General features: G+C 44.1%; 2 protein-coding genes across 32 annotated transcripts in view; one reads left to right on the top strand and one right to left on the bottom strand.

Moving 5' to 3' along the window:
• Positions 1–9,901, top strand: part of PBRM1 (polybromo 1) — a 115,720-nt gene extending 105,819 nt beyond the window's left edge. For 21 of the 30 annotated variants that reach the window (XM_047845471.1, XM_047845500.1, XM_047845543.1 and 18 more), the window contains 4 exons: positions 2,404–2,559; positions 5,615–5,685; positions 5,796–6,012; positions 7,430–9,901. In XM_047845471.1, coding sequence (XP_047701427.1) covers positions 2,404–2,559; positions 5,615–5,685; positions 5,796–6,012; positions 7,430–7,602 — 617 coding nt within the window. In that variant the 3' untranslated portion in view covers positions 7,603–9,901. The remainder of the gene's footprint in view (positions 1–2,403; positions 2,560–5,614; positions 5,686–5,795; positions 6,013–7,429) is intronic. The other 9 variants (XM_047845643.1, XM_047845678.1, XM_047845633.1 and 6 more) reach the window with 1 other exon arrangement.
• Positions 9,902–13,758: 3,857 nt separating this feature from the next.
• LOC125158570 (small integral membrane protein 4) lies at positions 13,759–17,411 on the bottom strand. 2 transcript variants are annotated; one of them, XM_047845829.1, is made up of 3 exons: positions 17,173–17,411; positions 16,917–17,052; positions 13,759–13,863 (listed from the first exon to the last, which is right to left on the bottom strand). In XM_047845829.1, the coding sequence occupies exons 1-3, from the start codon at positions 17,241–17,243 to the stop codon at positions 13,777–13,779; spliced, it is 294 nt and encodes a 97-aa protein (XP_047701785.1). In that variant the 5' UTR covers positions 17,244–17,411; the 3' UTR covers positions 13,759–13,776. The 2 variants fall into 2 exon arrangements, with proteins under 2 accessions (XP_047701785.1, XP_047701792.1); XM_047845836.1 differs by lacking the exon at positions 16,917–17,052 and having other exon boundaries at positions 17,093–17,411.
• Between the last annotated feature and the right edge of the window lie 1,201 nt (positions 17,412–18,612).

Raw genomic sequence — 18,612 nt, 5'->3', positions numbered from 1 at the left:
TGGCAAGTTCTCAAATGCACTGTCGCTCAACTCAGCAGTTGCACTCGCCAGAGCACATCTGAATCATGGCTTTTCAGTACTCTCAGTGTAACTGACGTTGATCTAACAAATCTCATAATCGCCTGCTCTATTCCATGGCCCATTTTGGTTAACGGGATTCCAGAGGGTTTTAGAAATCAGGCCTTGAACATGGGGACTTTTGAAAGTTAGAATTCCCTCGTTGACATCCTGTTTTGTTGCGTTTGATATGTGATACTGTAGCACTGTGCCCTTGACTAAAAAGCCCAGGGACACGTTAACAAAATGAATTCAAACAGCTAAAACTATTAAAACACAGCAGCTGCAGCATTTTAGCTCCCTGTTGGGGAATACCATCATAGCGCTCTGAGGGGCAAGGAGTTGGGCGGGGGGGGGGGGGGGGGGGGAACCCCTTCACATTATTAAGCATGTGCTGCCCAGATTCCAGGCCATGGGAGTGAAGGGCAAGCAAGCATCCTGTACGGTCACCAGTCTTTGGTCCACAGTGGGAACTTTGCAGCTGACAGGGTGATTTTTCTTGGGTTTACAGATTGCTTAGGGCCTAAGTCTTAGCCTTGTTGCTGTCTGAGACCAGCTTTGCTTACAAGCATTAAAGCTCATTTGAACACATGTGACTGGGATAATAAGTGCCAAAGTACAGTTTAATGAAGACAAGTGTCATGGCTTTCAGTTCTTAATACTTTTCTTCAACCACAGCCCGTGAAGGCTGCGTTCAGATGGGCTTTTGTAATTGAAAGCAAAGCCTCCTAATGTCCTTAAACTCCCACCTATTTACCCATAAGAGCTGGAGCTGGTGGTGTGGTTAAAAGGCAGTTTGGCAGTTTTGTTTAAGATGATGGTATCTGTTCAAAAGTACTTTTTACTCTCTGAACTCTCATTTTAAAAACCATGAAACTCATAATCCTATTTCATGTATAGAGGTACTATTTAGAATTCGCTTTATTGGTGTGTGTGATTTTAAGTTTTTCAGTCAGATATGACTAATGAAGCAGGCTGAACCAATCTCAGAATTTTCAGTAATGTTATAGCTTCAAAAGACTAAACTTTTATCAATAGATACCTTTCAGTAATCCTTATGGGAAAGTCAAAGAGTAAAGTCCTTAGAATCTGGAGTTTTCCACTGTTTCCCAGGGTCCTCCTACAAAGAGTGTTTTGTAAAAATGAGGTTTGGCACCTGTCCCTCAAGCTTCCCTTCGTGCAGGAAGCTGGGACCAAAGGTGATTGCATTCTGGGGGGAGCCTTATGTTTTGTTTATTGTGATCATTTCAAATCCCAGAAGAGTTAAGTTGTTTTTCTTGCTCAAAAAAAATGTCGTGTGGCTTTAAAGTTCTTTTGATAGGTGAGTTTTTGACATTTTGAAATTATTTTCTTTCACTCCTTTTGCCAAAAATACTGGTTTCCTGAAACTCTTCCCTAGCCAGCAGAAAATATTTTGTGTTATGAAGATACGCTTTGAAAATAAAGGAATAAAGTCCTCTGTTCACAGAAAGTCTGTACCTCATTTAAAATGTTCCCTGTTAACTGAAGGTTTATGTGAGGGCATTTGTGAACTTGGAGACAGTAATGACAATTGGCATTTTCTCACATCAGCAGAGCCTGATTCTCCAGCCATTCCTTCTGAGGTCTGCGTGCCTGCTACCGAGTGACCTGGGATTAGCTTAGCTTGGCTTGGGAGGGTTTAGGTTTTATCTTTGTTTTACATGTTTAGAGATCTAAAGATGAAACATCATCCATTGTGATGGCTCTTCTCTGTTCCCCAGCTCAAGCCTGAACATGATCCATTTTTACCAAGTAGTGGTGGGGCTAGAAGGGAAGAGGAAGCCTTAAAAGGCTCTTGCCCACTACCCCCCTCCACCCCCACACACCCCAAGCTGGAGAACCATGCTTTGTGATCAGGGCTGTGCGCCTCATTTCCCTCCATTCCAGTGTCCCCTCATGTGCACCCATGGTAGGCGTAAGAGTGTGGGCAGAGTGGGGTGATGGGGTTTAGTCTGTTGAATTAGAACCGCAGTTGCAGAACTGGTCACTCTGTTTGAACAGCTTGCAATAACATGACCTTGGGAAGGCTGTTACTGGAACTCCTCTTTATTATTATTTAATTAAAAACATGCAACATATTTATCCCAGGGAAGATAACTGCAAATAATAATCTACTAAGTACTAATTCATCCACAAGTGTTGGATTTCATATTTGTAACTTTTTATTTTGTTCATTATTGCAACAAAATAATTGCACTAATTGCTGTTATCTCACACAGTACTAAGGGCACTTTATTCATTGGTAGTGCATGGGGGGGATTTGTTATTACTTCGCTCATGTTGCATGTTAATGATGCATGTCTGAAATTTGTTGTGTCCTTCAAGGCATGATGGGTGGCTATCCGCCAGGCCTTCCACCTTTGCAGGGCCCAGTTGATGGCCTTGTTAGCATGGGCAGCATGCAGCCACTTCACCCTGGGGGGCCTCCACCCCACCATCTTCCGCCAGGTGTGCCCGGCCTCCCGGGCATCCCACCACCGGGTAAGAACTTCATCCTCCTTCACTCATTAATCTCATCTTCATATTCTCTTTTTTCCTCCCTCAGCCAGTTGTTCCCGGAGGTACCTGCTGCCCACTGTGGCCAGGCCTTTCCTCACTGAGAATCCCAGGGATGTCAGCAGCAGGGCCTGTCCCGTGTATTTGAGCAGGCGGCTCAGCACCTGTGCCCTTGGGCACCTGGCTCCCTAGCAGCAGCAGAGGACACATGGCAGAGACCAGACTCAGCAGACCAGGGGGCAGAAGGCATACTCTCATACCACTCAGACAATTTGACGTGTGCTCAGAAAACCGAATACAGCCTAGGAAGGTCATGCCCTCTTTATCAGTGAATGATACATGGATGATCAGTGAACGATATCCCAAATGGCTAGTTCTGAGTCACATAGGAAAGCACTTTGGGTCCTGAGGGCACTTCTTCCTCTGATTCAGTTCTTCTCTCACAAGGTCTTCTGTATGGAATCCCTGCTCCATCTCCTGCTTCTCAAATAGCCCTTCTAAGGGGATTGCAGAGTCACTGATCACGGTGAATAAATCCTTCAGCCAATCATTCTAGGAACAAAAAGGAGGGAGGGAACGAATTTGCAATGAACACGTTTTCTGTATATGAGTCCCCTAAGAAGTATGACATAAGACCTTAAAGAGCAGCATAGTCCTCCCATACTAACCGTGGACACTGGTTTATCTGTCAGCAGAAGCTCAGAATTTATTTCATGTAGAAGCATATAAATGGAGTTCAGAACTAGCTACAGATTTACTTTGTAAATAGTAAGTTGAAATATTACTTTATTGTGAAAGGAAGATCGCAGGTTCCCATATTGATTGCCATCAAATGCAAAAGAACTGACCTTTAGCTGTAATCTAGTTGGAGGGAATGTGACCTGAAGATAACTTAGAAGAGCATTGGGGCCATTATCCAAAATACCAGCTAAAGGCCTGGCCCAGATGACAAAATGTAGAAATGTTAGGCTTGCCTCCAGCAGTGTTGGGTTATACAGAGTTCCAGAAGTGCTTCAGAGGTACACCCAGCAGTGGGCAGGGTGAGTGAACCTGGTGGCTTGACCTAGAGCCTCCAGCCACACTCTTATGAGTATTGCTTAGAGAATGGCCATAACTCCACACAAGTGTTTGATTCAGATATACCCGAAGAGGAAATGTTCATGGCAGTGGGTACTTCATTTTAGAAGTAGTGGCCTGTGTGGGAGTTACTCTTGCAGCAAAAGTCAGTCATAAGATGGGTGTGCCCCTGTGGCAAGTAGAATTGGCCTTAATTCTGTACCTTCTCACCTTGACTTAGGGTACCCTATCTGACTGACTCAGACCAGGTTGGAGTTGACTTCTGGGTGCATTTGGTACTCAGTGGGAGCCACATCTGAGGCCAGTACCCTCTAAGTAGCAGATACCTTTTGGTGGGTGTTGAGCACAGCTGTGTCCCTTTCCCCACTTCTTAGAGTGTTTAAAGTGCATTTGAAGGAGGCACACACTTACCTTTTAGTTGGGGAGACAGGGAAGAACTCTTAGTGCCCACACACACGCACGCACACACCTGCTTAGGCTTGGAGGAGAGGAGGACTCTGGGAGCTCCTCTGCTGATTCAGCCCATGCTCTCACTGCCTGCCCCTTTGCATGGCATTTTAAAACAGGAAGCAGAGGGGATTGCTGAGTCGTCTGTGCTCCCCTGCAGAAAAGGAGAAAGGCAGCTCAGGGAGGCCCCTCATGTTGTGGGATCTGAGGAGGGTGAGTGTCCCGGAGGGGCGCGGTGCACAGGGGTTAGTATGTTGGAGCAGCAGCTTACCCACCACAGCTTCTTAACCCAGTCACAAATAATCATCAGGATTCTGCTGTGGTGATCTGGAATATAAAAATCCCCACTTTGTAAACAGAAAGCTTATTTGTACTACCACATTCTCTTTAACAAATGTCTAATACTTCCTGAAGTGGCATTTAGCAATTCAGAACCTTAGAATAGTGTACTGGTCCTGCCTGGCCAAAATAGCAACATTTTGAATCTAGAAAATCTAGTATGTGAGGTGAGCTCCTTTTGACCCTTCTTTGCAGCCAGCAGGATTTGTTTAAAAGTTTAAACAGGGGTTTGACTGTAGTTTGTTAGTTTTTAACAAACTGGAACCCTTCCTTATTTCAATGTTTTATGAGAATAATAAATGGACAGTCCTGAGATGAAAACAGCCCCAGACACAAAAGTTAGGACATCTCACGTTTATCAGCTAGTACCTGTGGGACAGAAGTTGCTTGTGAGGCATCATCACTGAGAAGTTTATAAACTTACAGAGTACAAATGTAGAAAGAGTACAAAGTTTATAAACATACAGAGTGCAAATGTAGTAAGACCACGAAATCTTTTCTCTTTCCCTTTGTCATTTTTGCATTTGAAGTGATAGCAACGAGGCTGATTTACTTCCAGATGATCCTTTTCCAAGTACTGCTCTACCAGATGGAAGTGACCTGTCTGCCAGTATTAGTGACTCCAGTTAGAACCAGGGGTGCTGGGGGCCTGTGAGTGGACCGCAAGGATGTGCCTCCAGCCACCACAGAGCTCATTTAACCGTGCGCTTGCACAGCCTCTCCCCTGTGTCCCTGCTGTCCTAGCACACCGCCTGCTGCTGAGCCTGAGTGCAGCACCATCACTGCCAAAATGAAACTTGGGCTCCAGTTTCAGGAAAATGTGTTGTCAGAAGAAAAACACCTTGAAAATAGAGGTGTATTCTGACTATAGTTTACCTAGGGAAGTACTAGAATTTTATGCAGGGTTCAAATCACTTCTAAGCCATGAATAATTAATGTACATCTGACAAGTTGTACTACCTTTGTACTTAAAATAGCTAGAAAACCAAAGAATGTGAACTTTCTATTTGAATGCTGCATCCTGTTCTGGGGGCTTAGGGTTCTTATCCACAAAGATTCAAGGGCAGAGATCCATAGGTTTGCATTATAAATGGCATCATTTCTTATCAGGCAGTAGTTTTTCAGTAGCCATCTCAACTCAGAACCTCTAACTGTGCCATTGCGTTCTGAATTATAGGTGTGATGAACCAAGGAGTGGCCCCTATGGTAGGGACTCCAGCGCCAGGCGGAAGTCCGTACGGACAGCAGGTGAGCCTCCCAGCTGGATTTTCTAGGACTTGACAGAATTCAGGTTATCCTCTTTCTCAGAGCATGTGGCAAGTATTTTTTCCCTCACCATGTGCCCTGTGCTCTTTCAGGTGGGAGTTTTGGGGCCTCCAGGGCAGCAGGCACCACCTCCGTATCCTGGCCCACATCCAGCCGGCCCCCCTGTCATACAGCAGCCAACAACGCCCATGTTTGTGGCTCCCCCACCGAAGACACAACGGCTTCTCCACTCAGAGGCCTACCTGAAATACATTGAAGGACTCAGTGCTGAGTCCAACAGCATTAGCAAGTGGGACCAAACCCTGGCAGGTAAGGAGAGTCCTTCTCAACAAGCCTTTGTGAAAGCCGTGCATCATCAAAGTCCTCTCACTGTGATTGGCGTGTTATGCCATGGGGTAGAGATCCACTTTTCGTATATAAGTAAAATAAATTTTATCTTGAACATCACACACCGAAGATGGTGGGGAATTTTTGCTCAATTTCTAGACTTTGTTTTGTCATAAGCATCACTGCTGTCTTTTTAAGTATATTCTGAATTTTTTCAACAGTTTTTCAGGCATTTGAGCATCAGCACAGATGCACTTGGGTAAATTAAAAATTAACTTCAGTTCAGTTTTAAAAAAGAAAAGAATATTGGAAAACATGTTTCAGATAACCTGTTGAGTCTTTATTTAGCTCAGAGGACTTCCTGAGTGGGTTTTCAGTACCCACTAAAATAACATGCCTGGCTTCTGGGAAGAAATGTGGAAGTTCCTACTCATTCTTCATTTCTTTTTTTTTTTTTTTTTCAACGTTTATTTATTTTTGGGACAGAGAAAGAGACAGAGCATGAACGGGGGAGGGGCAGAGAGAGAGGGAGACACAGAATCGGAAACTGGCTCCAAGCTCTGAGCCATCAGCCCAGAGCCTGACGCGGGGCTCGAACTCCCGGACCGCGAGATCGTGACCTGGCTGAAGTCGGACGCTTAACCGACTGCGCCACCCAGGCGCCCCTCATTCTTCATTTCTAAACCTAATTTGATTTCTTTCAGAAGTATGTTTTCTCTTTCCTCACATTTACCTTTTTAGGAATTTTTGTTAACACTAAAGAAATTGATTATCAGGACTGCCTACAACAAAATAGTAGTGATCAGATCTTTTAGGTGTTTGTGCAACTCTTGTGTTTCCTTTTAGAGAATTATGTTATATGTGCAGCTCTTTTGTGAAGTCATTATTATAAATTAGATAATTTCTAAAATACATAGCATAAAATAAGACATCCTTAGCTAGGTAGTCTCATACCTAAGCACGTGGTTTTCTAAAAACCAAGATGCCTAATAAAATAATAGGCATTTGCTTGGAAATACACTGCAGGGTTAAAATTCATAATATTTAATAAATAATAAGTGTTAGGGGTACCTGGGTGACGCAGCTGGTTAAGCATCCAACTCCTGGTTTCCATCCAGGCCACAGTCTCACAGTTAGTTCGTGGGTTCAAGCCCTGCGCTGGGCTCTGCGCTGACAATACAGAGCCGGCCTGGGATTCTTTCTCTCTGAGCCTCCCCCACTGGAGCATGCGTGCACCTCAAAATAAATATCCTTTAAACTTTAAAAAAATCTTTAAAAAATATTAAATGTTACATGCTTTAGTAAATCTCTCAGGCCTTAGGACTGAGGGGGAGTTGTTACCTACTTATATTTTTCCTTATTCCTACTTATATTTCTCCGTGTGTATTTTAATTTTCAGCTCGAAGACGCGATGTCCATTTGTCAAAAGAACAGGAGAGCCGCCTGCCCTCTCACTGGCTGAAAAGTAAAGGGGCCCATACCACCATGGCAGATGCCCTCTGGCGCCTTCGGGATTTGATGCTCCGAGATACCCTCAACATTCGCCAAGCATACAATCTAGAAAATCTTTAATCACGTCAATTACGTTTCTTTTATAGAAGCATAAAAAGTTTTGTGGAACAGTAGCCATTTTAGTTACTGGGGGCGGGAGGGGAGGAACAAAGGATGATAATTTTTATTGCATTTTACTGTACATCACAAGGCCATTTTTATATAAGGACACTTTTAATAAGCTATTTCAATTTGTTTTTGTTATATTAAGTTGATTTTATCAAATACACAGAGATTTTTTTGCATATGTTTCCTTCGTTTAAAACCAGTTTCATAATTGGTTGTATATGTAGACTTGGAGTTTTATCTTTTTACTTGTTGCCATGGAACTGAAACCATCAAAGGTTTTTGTCTTGGCTTGGGGTTTTTGATTTTGGTTTTTGGTTTTGTTTTTTAAAAAAGAACAAACAAAATGAAAAAAAAATACATACACGCACACACACGCACACACACGCACCCATGAGAGTTTACAGATTAGTTTAAGTTGACAATGAAATGTGAAGTTGGTCCTAGTTTACATCTTACAGAGGGGAGTGCACTGATGTCTGCTTCATGTGCCTCAGTATCTCAAGTCACTTTAGCAGAAGTGAAGGGTTGTTTTTAGGTTCTAGGTGTTTGGCAGACATGGCACATTTGCTCTATGGACTCAGAGGCTTGCTCCAGAAATCTGAAGTCAGTGCTGTGCATCCTTCTGCAGCTGGTACATTGCCCAGACACTGCGGGGCAGAGCACTGTTTCTTGTGCTGTTGGTCATATATGGTGTCAGTTATTTTTGCAGAACATGTGCACAACCCTGAACTGTATTTAGTCTTGGCAGGTAAGTTTAAGGGTACTTTTGATCTATTTATAATGAATTCACAATTTAATCCTATACTTCTTAGATTTAAAATTTTAAATCTCTTACATTGAAAAAATGGAAGTTTACCTTGAAGAAAGCATTGAGGTGTGCATGGAGGTGATTTATTTTTCAAACCTAACACCTAACCCAGCATAGGGAAGGGAGTGTATATGAGCTGTGTCAGAAGCATAATTGTAAAAGAGTAGATTGTCTACATATGCAAATATGTTTTCGTACCTTTATTTCCTCATCAGATGTGGCATATTTTTCCTTCTGACTTTCAGCACTGCAATTCTCAACCAGAAATTTAAGGCTTTCTAGAATGTTTTTTTAAATTTAGCTTGTGCTTTTGAATTTCAGGAGAAAATAATTATAATTTAAGAAAATACTAAAAAAGACCATTACGGATCCCAGACACTTGGGCTTGACCCTGTCTCTCTTAGGTGACCCTAGAAGAAATATTTGCAGGTAGTGTATGATGCTCAGACAGGTAGAAAGCATCAAACCTGGAACAGTATTTCACTCCACGGTTTTGAAACCTGCTTTTTTGTAACAAGATGGTTGTAATGTTGGTGGAGCTTCCCTTACTGTTTGTAAATGGAGAGAGTGACCCTCACAGGATACTTTCTTCTTTTAATCTGGTATAAATCAATACCTGGATATTTAATTGCCATTCTTACTAAATCATGAGGACAAAAAGAGTGTAGAATGGAAGAAAAGCCTCTTGTATCTAGGTACTTTAAATACAGGAGGCTCTTGTAACTTAATTGCGTATAGTCAACCACTGGATCTCAGTTTGCATCAAGTATTTTAAATAATTCTGACTTTTAAAAAATGTATTGCAGTAGTATGTCAGTACCTTATTGTTAAACTGAATCAGATAAAGAAATCTTCAGTTCCTAGTTATTTGGGCCATTGAATCATCATGGACTGTATAATACAATCAGATTATTTTATTTCTAGACATTCTTGAATTACACCAAAGAACCTGAAATCTAATTTTGGTTAAGTTATTTATTTATTTCATTCACCCATTTTATTTCCCCTTTTAAGGTCTGGATGAGACTTCTTTGGGAAGCCTCTACAAACTCTTCACTGTGGGCTAGGGTGGGGCATTAGAAGCCAGGGCACTCCTCCTCCCGGCTCCTTCCCAGTGTCTAGAGGTGCTGTAGAAACCATAGATCCAGCCAGGGGCTTCCCGAAGGCAGTGCAGAGCCGGGCCAGGGGGCCGGTAGGCAGGCCCTAATTAAGTTTAAAAAAAAAAAATCTATGTATTTATTTTAGAATCATGTCTTTCTGTATATTAACTTGGAGAATATCAGTTAATATTTAGGATATAAGATTTGAGGTCAACCATCTTCCAAAAAAGATAAGCCAAAAAAAAAAAAAAAAAAAAGTCCTGACTTAAAAAGTACAAGTAAACTATATACATCTTTTTTTTTTTTTTCCCCAATGAATTTTAGGAACTAGTGATATGGCTTAGAAAGTATAATGGCCTAAATGTTTTCAAAATGTAAGTTCATATGGAAAAGAGTTTTGTTTATATGGGGGAAAAACCTATTGGTTTAAAATAGTAGGTCAGCCAACTGATTTAAAAGGCGCTGAATTGCCTTGTTTTGAACCCCCCTTCTCTTCCTATGAGGAAGCACTGAAAGGCGATGCTTCCCTGTGTGAAATCTCAAACTGGTGTTGTTGACTTTTGAGCTTGAACATTTTCAGACCTAATTAAAACTTGGTTTATTCTAATTTCTGTATCAAAGGAGGTTTAAGTGGGAACTAGTCTTATAACATGTATGTATCATATGTTTGTTCATTTAAAGCTTTTTAATCCAAATAAAAATGGAGTTTGCAAAGTGATTTGGATTAACCAGGTTTGGTTGTTCTGTTAAAGCTTGTGTCAGATGTAAGTGTCAAGCAGATTTAATTGCTGCAAGTCTAGATTTTATGCTGACAGGGACACAGCTGCCAATTTAAGGGAACAAAGCTCCTCAGGTAGAGGCACAAGTCAGTGACCAGACCCTGGTTCAGGGCTTAGGCTGCATTAACACAAGCTGAATGTTAGTCACACTGCAGCTTGACATGCCCCACGCCAAGCATCTCAGGCAGGCAGTCAAGGAATTCCTGACATGTCCTCACCATGGGTGGAAATACAGGTCGAAGTTTAAATTGTAGAGTTACTGATGGTGGAAGTCAGGAAAGCGTGTCTTATATCATAAAGCAGTGTAAGCCATTTGAAATAGCTGCCTGTGGCCAGAAGAGACCAGTGGCCCAGTTGTGTCTTTACGTATGCTTGTAATACAGCTCTTAAAGACATGACCACACTTTTAATAGAAAGTGTTGGTAAAATCAACCGTTTTCCTCTAATATCACTTTGCAAATCCCTGTGGCTCTGTTCTCCTAAATGTTTGGGGCTGTACTGCATCTATGCTCATGGGCATATTTTGAATGATCATTGATACGTAGTCAGACATTTCCTGCTGAACAGCATGAGCAAACAAGTACTGTTACTGTGTTCCTTTTTAGCTTGGAAGTGTGCTAGGTCAGCTGAATGAATGTTCAGAACTGAGCAAATTAATAGACTATTTCTATCCCCACAATAGACATAGTATTCACTTCTTGTGGGTTGCACATAAATGTGGCAAGAAATTCTAAATTTAATGCACATGTGTAAAGACTGAGAGCTGACACTGTACTTTTTTTTTTTAACGTTTTATTTTGAGAGAGAGACAGAGTACAAGCAGGGGAGGGGCAGAGAGAGAGGGAGTCACAGAATCTGAAGCAGGCTCCAGGCTCCGAGCTGTCAGCACAAAGCCCGATGCAGGGCTCAAACTCACGAACTGTGAGATCATGACCTGAGCCGAAGTCAGACGCTTAACTGAGAGAGCCACCCAGGCGCCCCTGTATGGCTTTGTCTAGGAGAGGAATTGCTTTGGAAAACACCATGGTCCAAATGTGTTTTGTTGTTGTTGTTTTTTAAGAGAAGTAACTTGGGGTGAAAAAATTAGACTTACAAAAAGAAAGGAAGAGAGATTAATGTGCTTAAGTTATAACATCTTAGATTTAGGCAAGACTTCCAGAATAAAACCCTTTAGACAAAGATAGCTCCCCTTTATGATTTACTATGTGCCTAACTTAAGTACTGTCCCTATCAGTTCAGATGAATAAGTGAAGCTCCAAAGCCACGTTCTTTACCCAACACCACACCGGACGTAGATTTCAAGCAACAAATGCTAGTTCCATTTTTGTCATTCTAGAAGTATTACGGTTTTTAAAATTTGAGTTATTAAATTTTTTGCCTTGTACTTCACACTAGGGGGCACAGCAGTTCTGTAATCAGCATATAAGAGCATTGCTCTTCACATTATTTAAGTTCCCTTAGCAGTTCCAGTGTGTGAGAAGTAGGGTAGAGTCATATTGTATAGTAGGAGGCTTAAAATTTTTTTGAGGTGAAGCTTAAAAGCTTTCACTTAGGTTAACAAAGATTAGTTCTTACTTTGTGCATCCAAACAACATACTCTGAGAGTATCTTCAATTTAATCCAACAGATGCTTAGCTAGTCTCCTTGCCTGGAAATGAGACATTTCTTATCATCTTCAAAGTTCTGTTGTCCATCAGTAAGTCAGAACTCTGATATATATTTTAAAAAGAAGAACAAAGAAAATGCTAAGGAAGGTTAACATGAATTTGCAGCTGTGATTCTTAATGGGGTGCAGGCAGGGGGGCGCGCCAGGGAAGGAGCCCACAGCAGACACAGAAGTTAGCTGACAGTTTTATGGGCAGTTGTAAAAGGTGTGTAAGTTACAGATTCTCTCTAGATTACCAATACTAAACTTCTAGAACTGGGGTGGGGTATGGAATAAGGCCAAATAATTGAGAGAATCCTACTACAATTTAATTCCTCATACTGCAGTCTAATCACTAAAATGCCTATAAGGTCAGGTTCACCAGGAACTCTCTAGGTGACACTGCACAGAAGAACCTCCCTCTCCCCAGCGCTGTGGGGTCATCACTGGTCTTTACGCTTAAGCCATCTCTGAGCAGTGACCCTGAGCTGCAGCTGGTGTGGATAGTGCTTTAAGGAGATCGGAGTAGTCAGTGGGTCTTTATACTGAATTGGTTCTAACATAAATGGACTAATTTAAATTAGAAAAACGGGAAGAGATGTTTGTGACAGAGATTATTGAGAATACACTGTGGCCTTAAGCATCTGCTTCTATATATTCATGAGCAGTCATTAGAAACTATTTTGAAACTTAGTCTTCTTTAATACAGATATGTTCTTGTTTGAATAGATGTTGGATGTAGTTACCAAGCAGGGATTAAAAGGGAAAAAATGGATACAGCTTCTGCTTTTCTTACCAGCTGACCCAAACTTTGGGTCAAATTACAAAATCTCTCCTCTGAGCCTCCGATTCAGATGAAGTCTGTGGTTACTTTATGGTTGCTTTGCAGTGTGAAGGTTCACTTTCTCAGGGAAGAAGTAGTGTCTTTATCTTTAGCAGCTGGATGGAAGCACATCTTCATCACAGAGGGGTGGGAAGCCTGTCCCCTCTGGAGTCCTTATGGAGGTCCAGCCCTTGTATATTAGTGGGGACAGGCAAGGGGAGGGGTTATTTCTGTTCATAAGAGCACCTGACATGAGTAATGTGTGGTCAGGAATTCCCACCACCCTAGCAAATGTTGACAGATTGGTAGCTGGCAGGAATGTAATCTGCAAAATTATCTTGGTTTAAATAATCTTGCAATAGAGATCTTTTATCTCTATGTTTAAATCTAAATTCTGCAAACAAGTAATTATTTGTGGCCTAAAACAAGACTTCACAAATAATTCAGACTGAGACTGCACTAAAAAGCATCCTTGAATTTTGTTTTGTTTTGTTTTGTTTTGTTTTTGATCCTTGAATTAAGAAATATTTTCATGGAGGGACGCCTGGGTGACTCAGTTAAGCTTCTGACTTCGGCTCTGGTCATGATCTCACAGTTGGTGGGTTCAAGCCCCTCGTTGGGCTCTGTGCTGACAGCTCAGAGCCTGGAATTTCCTTCAGATTCTGTGTCTTCCTCTCTCTGCCCCTCCGCCATTCTTGGGCATGCTCGCTCGCTCTCTCTCTCTCTCATGAACATTAATTTTTTTTTTTTTTTTTTTTTTTAGTATTTTCATCGAATGGATTTAATGGGCAAGAGTGTTTCAGGAGGAAAGTATTTTCCATAAGTGCCATCCAACAGTGACTTGGGAAGTATTCAAGCAGAGACAGGAAAACTATAAAAATTCTTTGTAAAGGCAGTTCTGGGAAGAACAAGAGATCTGAAAAGTACATTTTCAAAGGAATTGAAACCAGTAGTAAAATTTCATGTTCACTTTATTGACGGCTGAAGTTCAGTCTCTGATGCATTTTCCAGCCTTCTCTGATACTGTCGTTCTGAGGCTTTTCTACGGTAGACATCATCTGTGTCAAATAAAAATTTCACTTAGATTTTTAAGAAACAGGAATTAAAAGTACTCAGATCTGACTAATTTAACCAGTGGCCTAGAGCTCTCAAGCTCTTTCTGAATCTCACTGTTTAACTCAATGCCAAAATAAACCTCATTTAAAACAAAACTTGAGTTAGATAAGGACTATGTTAATGCAGTTCTGGACTTCAATAGCATAGTAAGAGTGTCTTCAAAGACAGGATCCTGTCCTGGCATACCTCTTAGCAATGTTTTTAAGACTTTCCTCACTTCCTCCCCTGCCCGCCCACCTCCCCCTTCCTCCCCCCCCCCCCCCAAAAAATGTCTTTCTCTGAAATAATCCTTAACTGAAGTGCCTCAAAGGCACGTCTTGCCCTGCAGCTCTCTGCTACTCCCTCACCTACACCAGGAACTCAGGGTGGGGAGGTGAGGTGAGTTCCCTTGTTCTCAGCAGCTGCCCTTCAACACTGCAGATTCTTCACCCTCTTCCTTTGGGGCTTACGCCATTTGCCACAATGGGCACCTGGCTCCACCACTCCCCTTCAGTCACTGAAAATGCTGGCATCTAGCTCAGGCTCCTTGACCTCCCTGTGTGATCTTCCAGGCAACACCACCTGCCATGGGGGTGAAGCACTAGCCCCTTCACCTCCCTGACTTCTCTGGCCACCTTCTGCCATCTACTTGCGGTGTTCTCTGAAGTATTCATCCTGCTCTGACCACAACCTCTACCACCTTTCTAGCCATTCCGTCCTTGAACCTCTATCAACTTCTTCCCCAGGCCCTTGGCCCCTGAATACCTCCTCAGCCCCCTCTTGTTCTCTCTTCCTGCCCAAACCAGCTGCAGTCCCCTCTTAATAACTTCTTGACCCATCTTCAAAACCCAACTATAGACTAATCCAATTGCCTTCCTCCTGCATGCCTCACTCTGCTTTGTGGTGTAGGGCCAACTTATGCATTTAACTGGGTCCACTTGTGATGCCTGACAATCCTGTTTCCTCAGCCATGACCCTGACCCTTCTTCACTTACCCCCAGAAGGCCATGGACTCTTCACACAGCTAAGTCATCAGTAAAGAATTCTTCCAGCTAACTTCCAAGGGCTGCTCTCATGCCTCTGTTCTGATCCCAAGCTCTCCCACCTTCTCAAGAGCCAGGTATGTGTAGCCTGTCTCCACCCCCCTTTCCTGACCCGAATCTCCGTATCTTCAGGTCTCTCCTGGTGGGGGAGGGGAGGATGACCCCCCCACACACACCCCACCCCACCCATTCACAGAGTCAGATTCCTGAGCCTCTGGGTTTCCTCCTTGCCTCTCTGGCTACTTCTAGTCATCCTTAAAATGTTGGATTTGCCTCTGACTTTCATTCCAATCTGGTTTCAAATGACCCATAAACCCAGACCCATGAGACAGATCTGCCTGCTGAGCTTCAGATCTATAGAACTATCTCCACCTTGGCACGTCCAAAAACCCAAAAACGGAGTCTGGACTGCCCCGCCAGTGTCCCCTCCCTAACCCCACCCCTGCCGCGGCTTTCCTACCAGAAGCCTCCACCACTCATCTCCTGAGTCCACTCAGTCACAAGGCCCTGTCAGCACCATCTCCTGAGTGTCTCTCAACTCCACTCTTGGGCCCCATCTACACCCACCCGACCAGGCTATCATCTCAGGCCTGAACAACCAACAGCCTGTGTTCTTGCCTCCTCTCCACAAGAACCCACTCCCTTGTTAATCCTCCGCAGCTTAAAACCTGCAATCCTTTGGGTACGTTCTTGGTTCTCCAGTGCTTCTGGACACATCTGCCCAGGCACATTTCTAACCACTTCATCCCTCACTCCACTCACCTTCAGGCCCTCAAACAGTAATCTTTCACACCATGGCACTAGCGTCAGACTTTCACCTCCACAAACGTTCCCCTCATCTGGCTGACCTACTCAATCTTCAGGTCCCACCTGGCATGGTAACTCCTGGAAGCCTTCCCTGCACCATGTGATCCAGCTGAGGTCTCCACACTCCCCCAAGACTGTCATTGCCCCCTGCCACTGTCCCCTCAGTATTGACCACACTTAATAGTAACAGTCTTTATGATGGGTCTCTGCCATTAGAGCTCTTCTGAAGGAGGGGACATTGCCTTGTTCCTTACATACTCTCATGGGTGTGTATTAAATACTGATGAATAGATGAACAAAAGGTAAGTATCTTTAGGAAGTGCTAATGTAACAGTGTTTTTAAAATAAGGGTTGGCCCAGCACCTGGATGGCTGGGTAGGTGGAACATGCAACTCTTGATCTCAGGGTTGCAGGTTCGCGGAGACCCACGTTGGGGCTAGAGATTGCTTAAAAATCTTTAATTTTTTTTTTTTTTTTTAAATAGGGGCGCCTGGGTGGTTCAGTCGGTTAAGCATCTGACTTTGGCTCAGGTCACGATCTCCCGTTTGGTGGGTTTGTGCCCCACATCGGGCTCTCTGTTCTCAGGGCAGAGCCCCCTTAAGATCCTCTGTCTCCCTCTCTCTCTCTGCCCCTCCCTCACTCTGGCACCTGCTCTCTCTCAAAATTAAACAAACACAAAAAAAATTGTTTTTAAATGAGGGTTGGTAATTCGCAAGTGATAACGTGTTTCTGGAGAGGAATAAAGCAGAAATGGCCAAGGGGGTGGGAAAGGTTTTCCAGAAAGGTAACTAGCGCTAAGGCTTGGCAAAGCAATGCCAGGCATTCTTTTCACAGGCATTCTTTGCTGGGCCCTGGTGTCAGTGACTCTGCCCCGCAAAGACTGTGGCAATCCTCTAGGCCAAGGCGGACCAGCTCCTTCCAGGGTTTGGACTGAAGAATCCAGAGGGCTGACCAATTAGCAGGTGTTTCCATGAATCTTCAGGGTCGCACTCGCTTCTACAGTGCTGTGAGCAAGTGTGTTCCTTAGGACCAAATGTCACCGGCGGGCAGGGACGAAGGGGCTGGCTTGAGAGGAGGGTGTTCCGCGTGGAGTCACGTGCTCTCCCCTCAAAGAGCAGGGAAGGTCTCAAGGTTGGACACCAAAGTGCTTCTGTCGCCCCGCTTACCAGAGAGCCCGGGGCCGCGAATGTAACCGTACTTGCCCTTCTGACCACGGTTAAAGGCAGCTCAGCGCTCAGAGTGGAATAAGCAGTCTGCAACCTGACTGTCCCCCAGGGAAACGGGTCCCTTGCCGCCTCCTGCCTTCCTGAAATGAAACGGACGCTGCTGCACCCCCACTTACAGAAGGTCTCCTGGCCCACGCGCAGTTTAATCATGATCCACTCCATCGTTCCTCCCAGGACAAAAAAGAAGGGCAGGAACCTGTAAACGCCGAGTCGCTGCTTCCCGGGCACCCGCTGCAGGATCCGCTTCACCTGGGCCCTGGAAAACATGCCCGACCCAGGTCGTGGACAGGGGTTCAGCGGAACCAGGAGCGACGAGAGCTGCCCCCCAGCTCCTGGACTGGAGCTCCCGGCTGAAGACGAGTCCCGCGGCTGGCCTGCACCACCTCCAAGCAGCCGCGGAGCTGAAGGAGCTGAGCTCGGACACCCGGACCCAGAGACTGGGCGGCTCCACCAATCAGAGTGCGGTGGGGCGCGAGGACCCGCCAATCCGATTGCGGCAGAGTGCGCGTGCTCCTTAAGGTGGAGCCCAGCCTGAGGGAGCTGGCGCAGGCGCCTAGGCTCTGGAGGCGGAGTGGCCCAAGGGGGCGGGGCCTCCCACGTGGCGTCCACCCGGCTCCGCCCCAGCCTCCCCAGTGCAAGCCAGTGCTCGGAGTTGGCGGCGGCACCCGCTACTTTGCCACCGCCATCTTTTTTCTTAAAGTCCTGATAGAAGTGACGACCCTCTCTGATGGGCTAAACGTATACCGCATTGTACTATAGAGTGCAATTATGCAATTCTTTGCATTTATTTCGGGGTTGCGACTGGTGACAAGAATTCTAAAAATAACAGAATTTGATATGCATTGTTGAAAGCTGAACTTTATCACAACAAAAGTCCAAGTAATCACCTTGTGACAAACAACCCTAAAATTAAAGCCATCCTGTATCCGGGGCACTTACCGTTATACAGGGACGTGTAGGTGCTTTTTATGCATCATCTCCTTATTCACAATAATCACAGAAGAGCAGAGTGGCTCAGGAGCATGGGCTTTGTCAAACCACATCCCTTGCTCCACAAAATGGGACCCTTTCTCTGAAACTGGGAGGATTTAGAGGTAAAACAAACAAAGCACTTACCACAATGCCTGGAGCATAGTAGCTGATCAGATTATCATTAGTTAAAACAGGATGATGATGATGGCGATAACGGTTTATTGAGTGCCAGTTCTTTACATGCACTCTAAATCCTAGGGAAACTCGCCTCTATTTGCATCTTCTCCTTTTACAGATGGGAAACTGAGAAGTTAAAAGCTTGAGCCAGGTAGTAGCAGAGCTCAGACTCCAGAGCCTTCACTCTTGCTAAGTCACTAAGTCTCCATGCTTTGTTGTAAACAGCTGTCACTTTATTACCTAAGGCTAAAAAAACAACTGGGTCCTTATCTTTGGGAAGGGAGAGAACTATTACACAAACTAAAAAAATCAAATGAAAACTTAGTGAAAAAGTCTGGTGATGTGAACACAAAGTATACACAAAAAGGCTGGAGAAGAGGGACAGAGCAAGCAGGGCCCCTGGCAAGGGTCACAGAGCCGAGCTGAGCAGCCAGGCCAGTGCTGCTACCTGGATAACCTGCCTTCTCCAGCTTCCCGCCCACACTGG

This window comes from Prionailurus viverrinus, chromosome A2 (assembly GCF_022837055.1).
Source record: "Prionailurus viverrinus isolate Anna chromosome A2, UM_Priviv_1.0, whole genome shotgun sequence".
Lineage (NCBI taxonomy): Eukaryota > Metazoa > Chordata > Mammalia > Carnivora > Felidae > Prionailurus > Prionailurus viverrinus.
The sequence above is the reverse complement of the archived record's forward strand: the minus strand, read 5'-3'. Positions and strand labels throughout refer to the sequence as shown.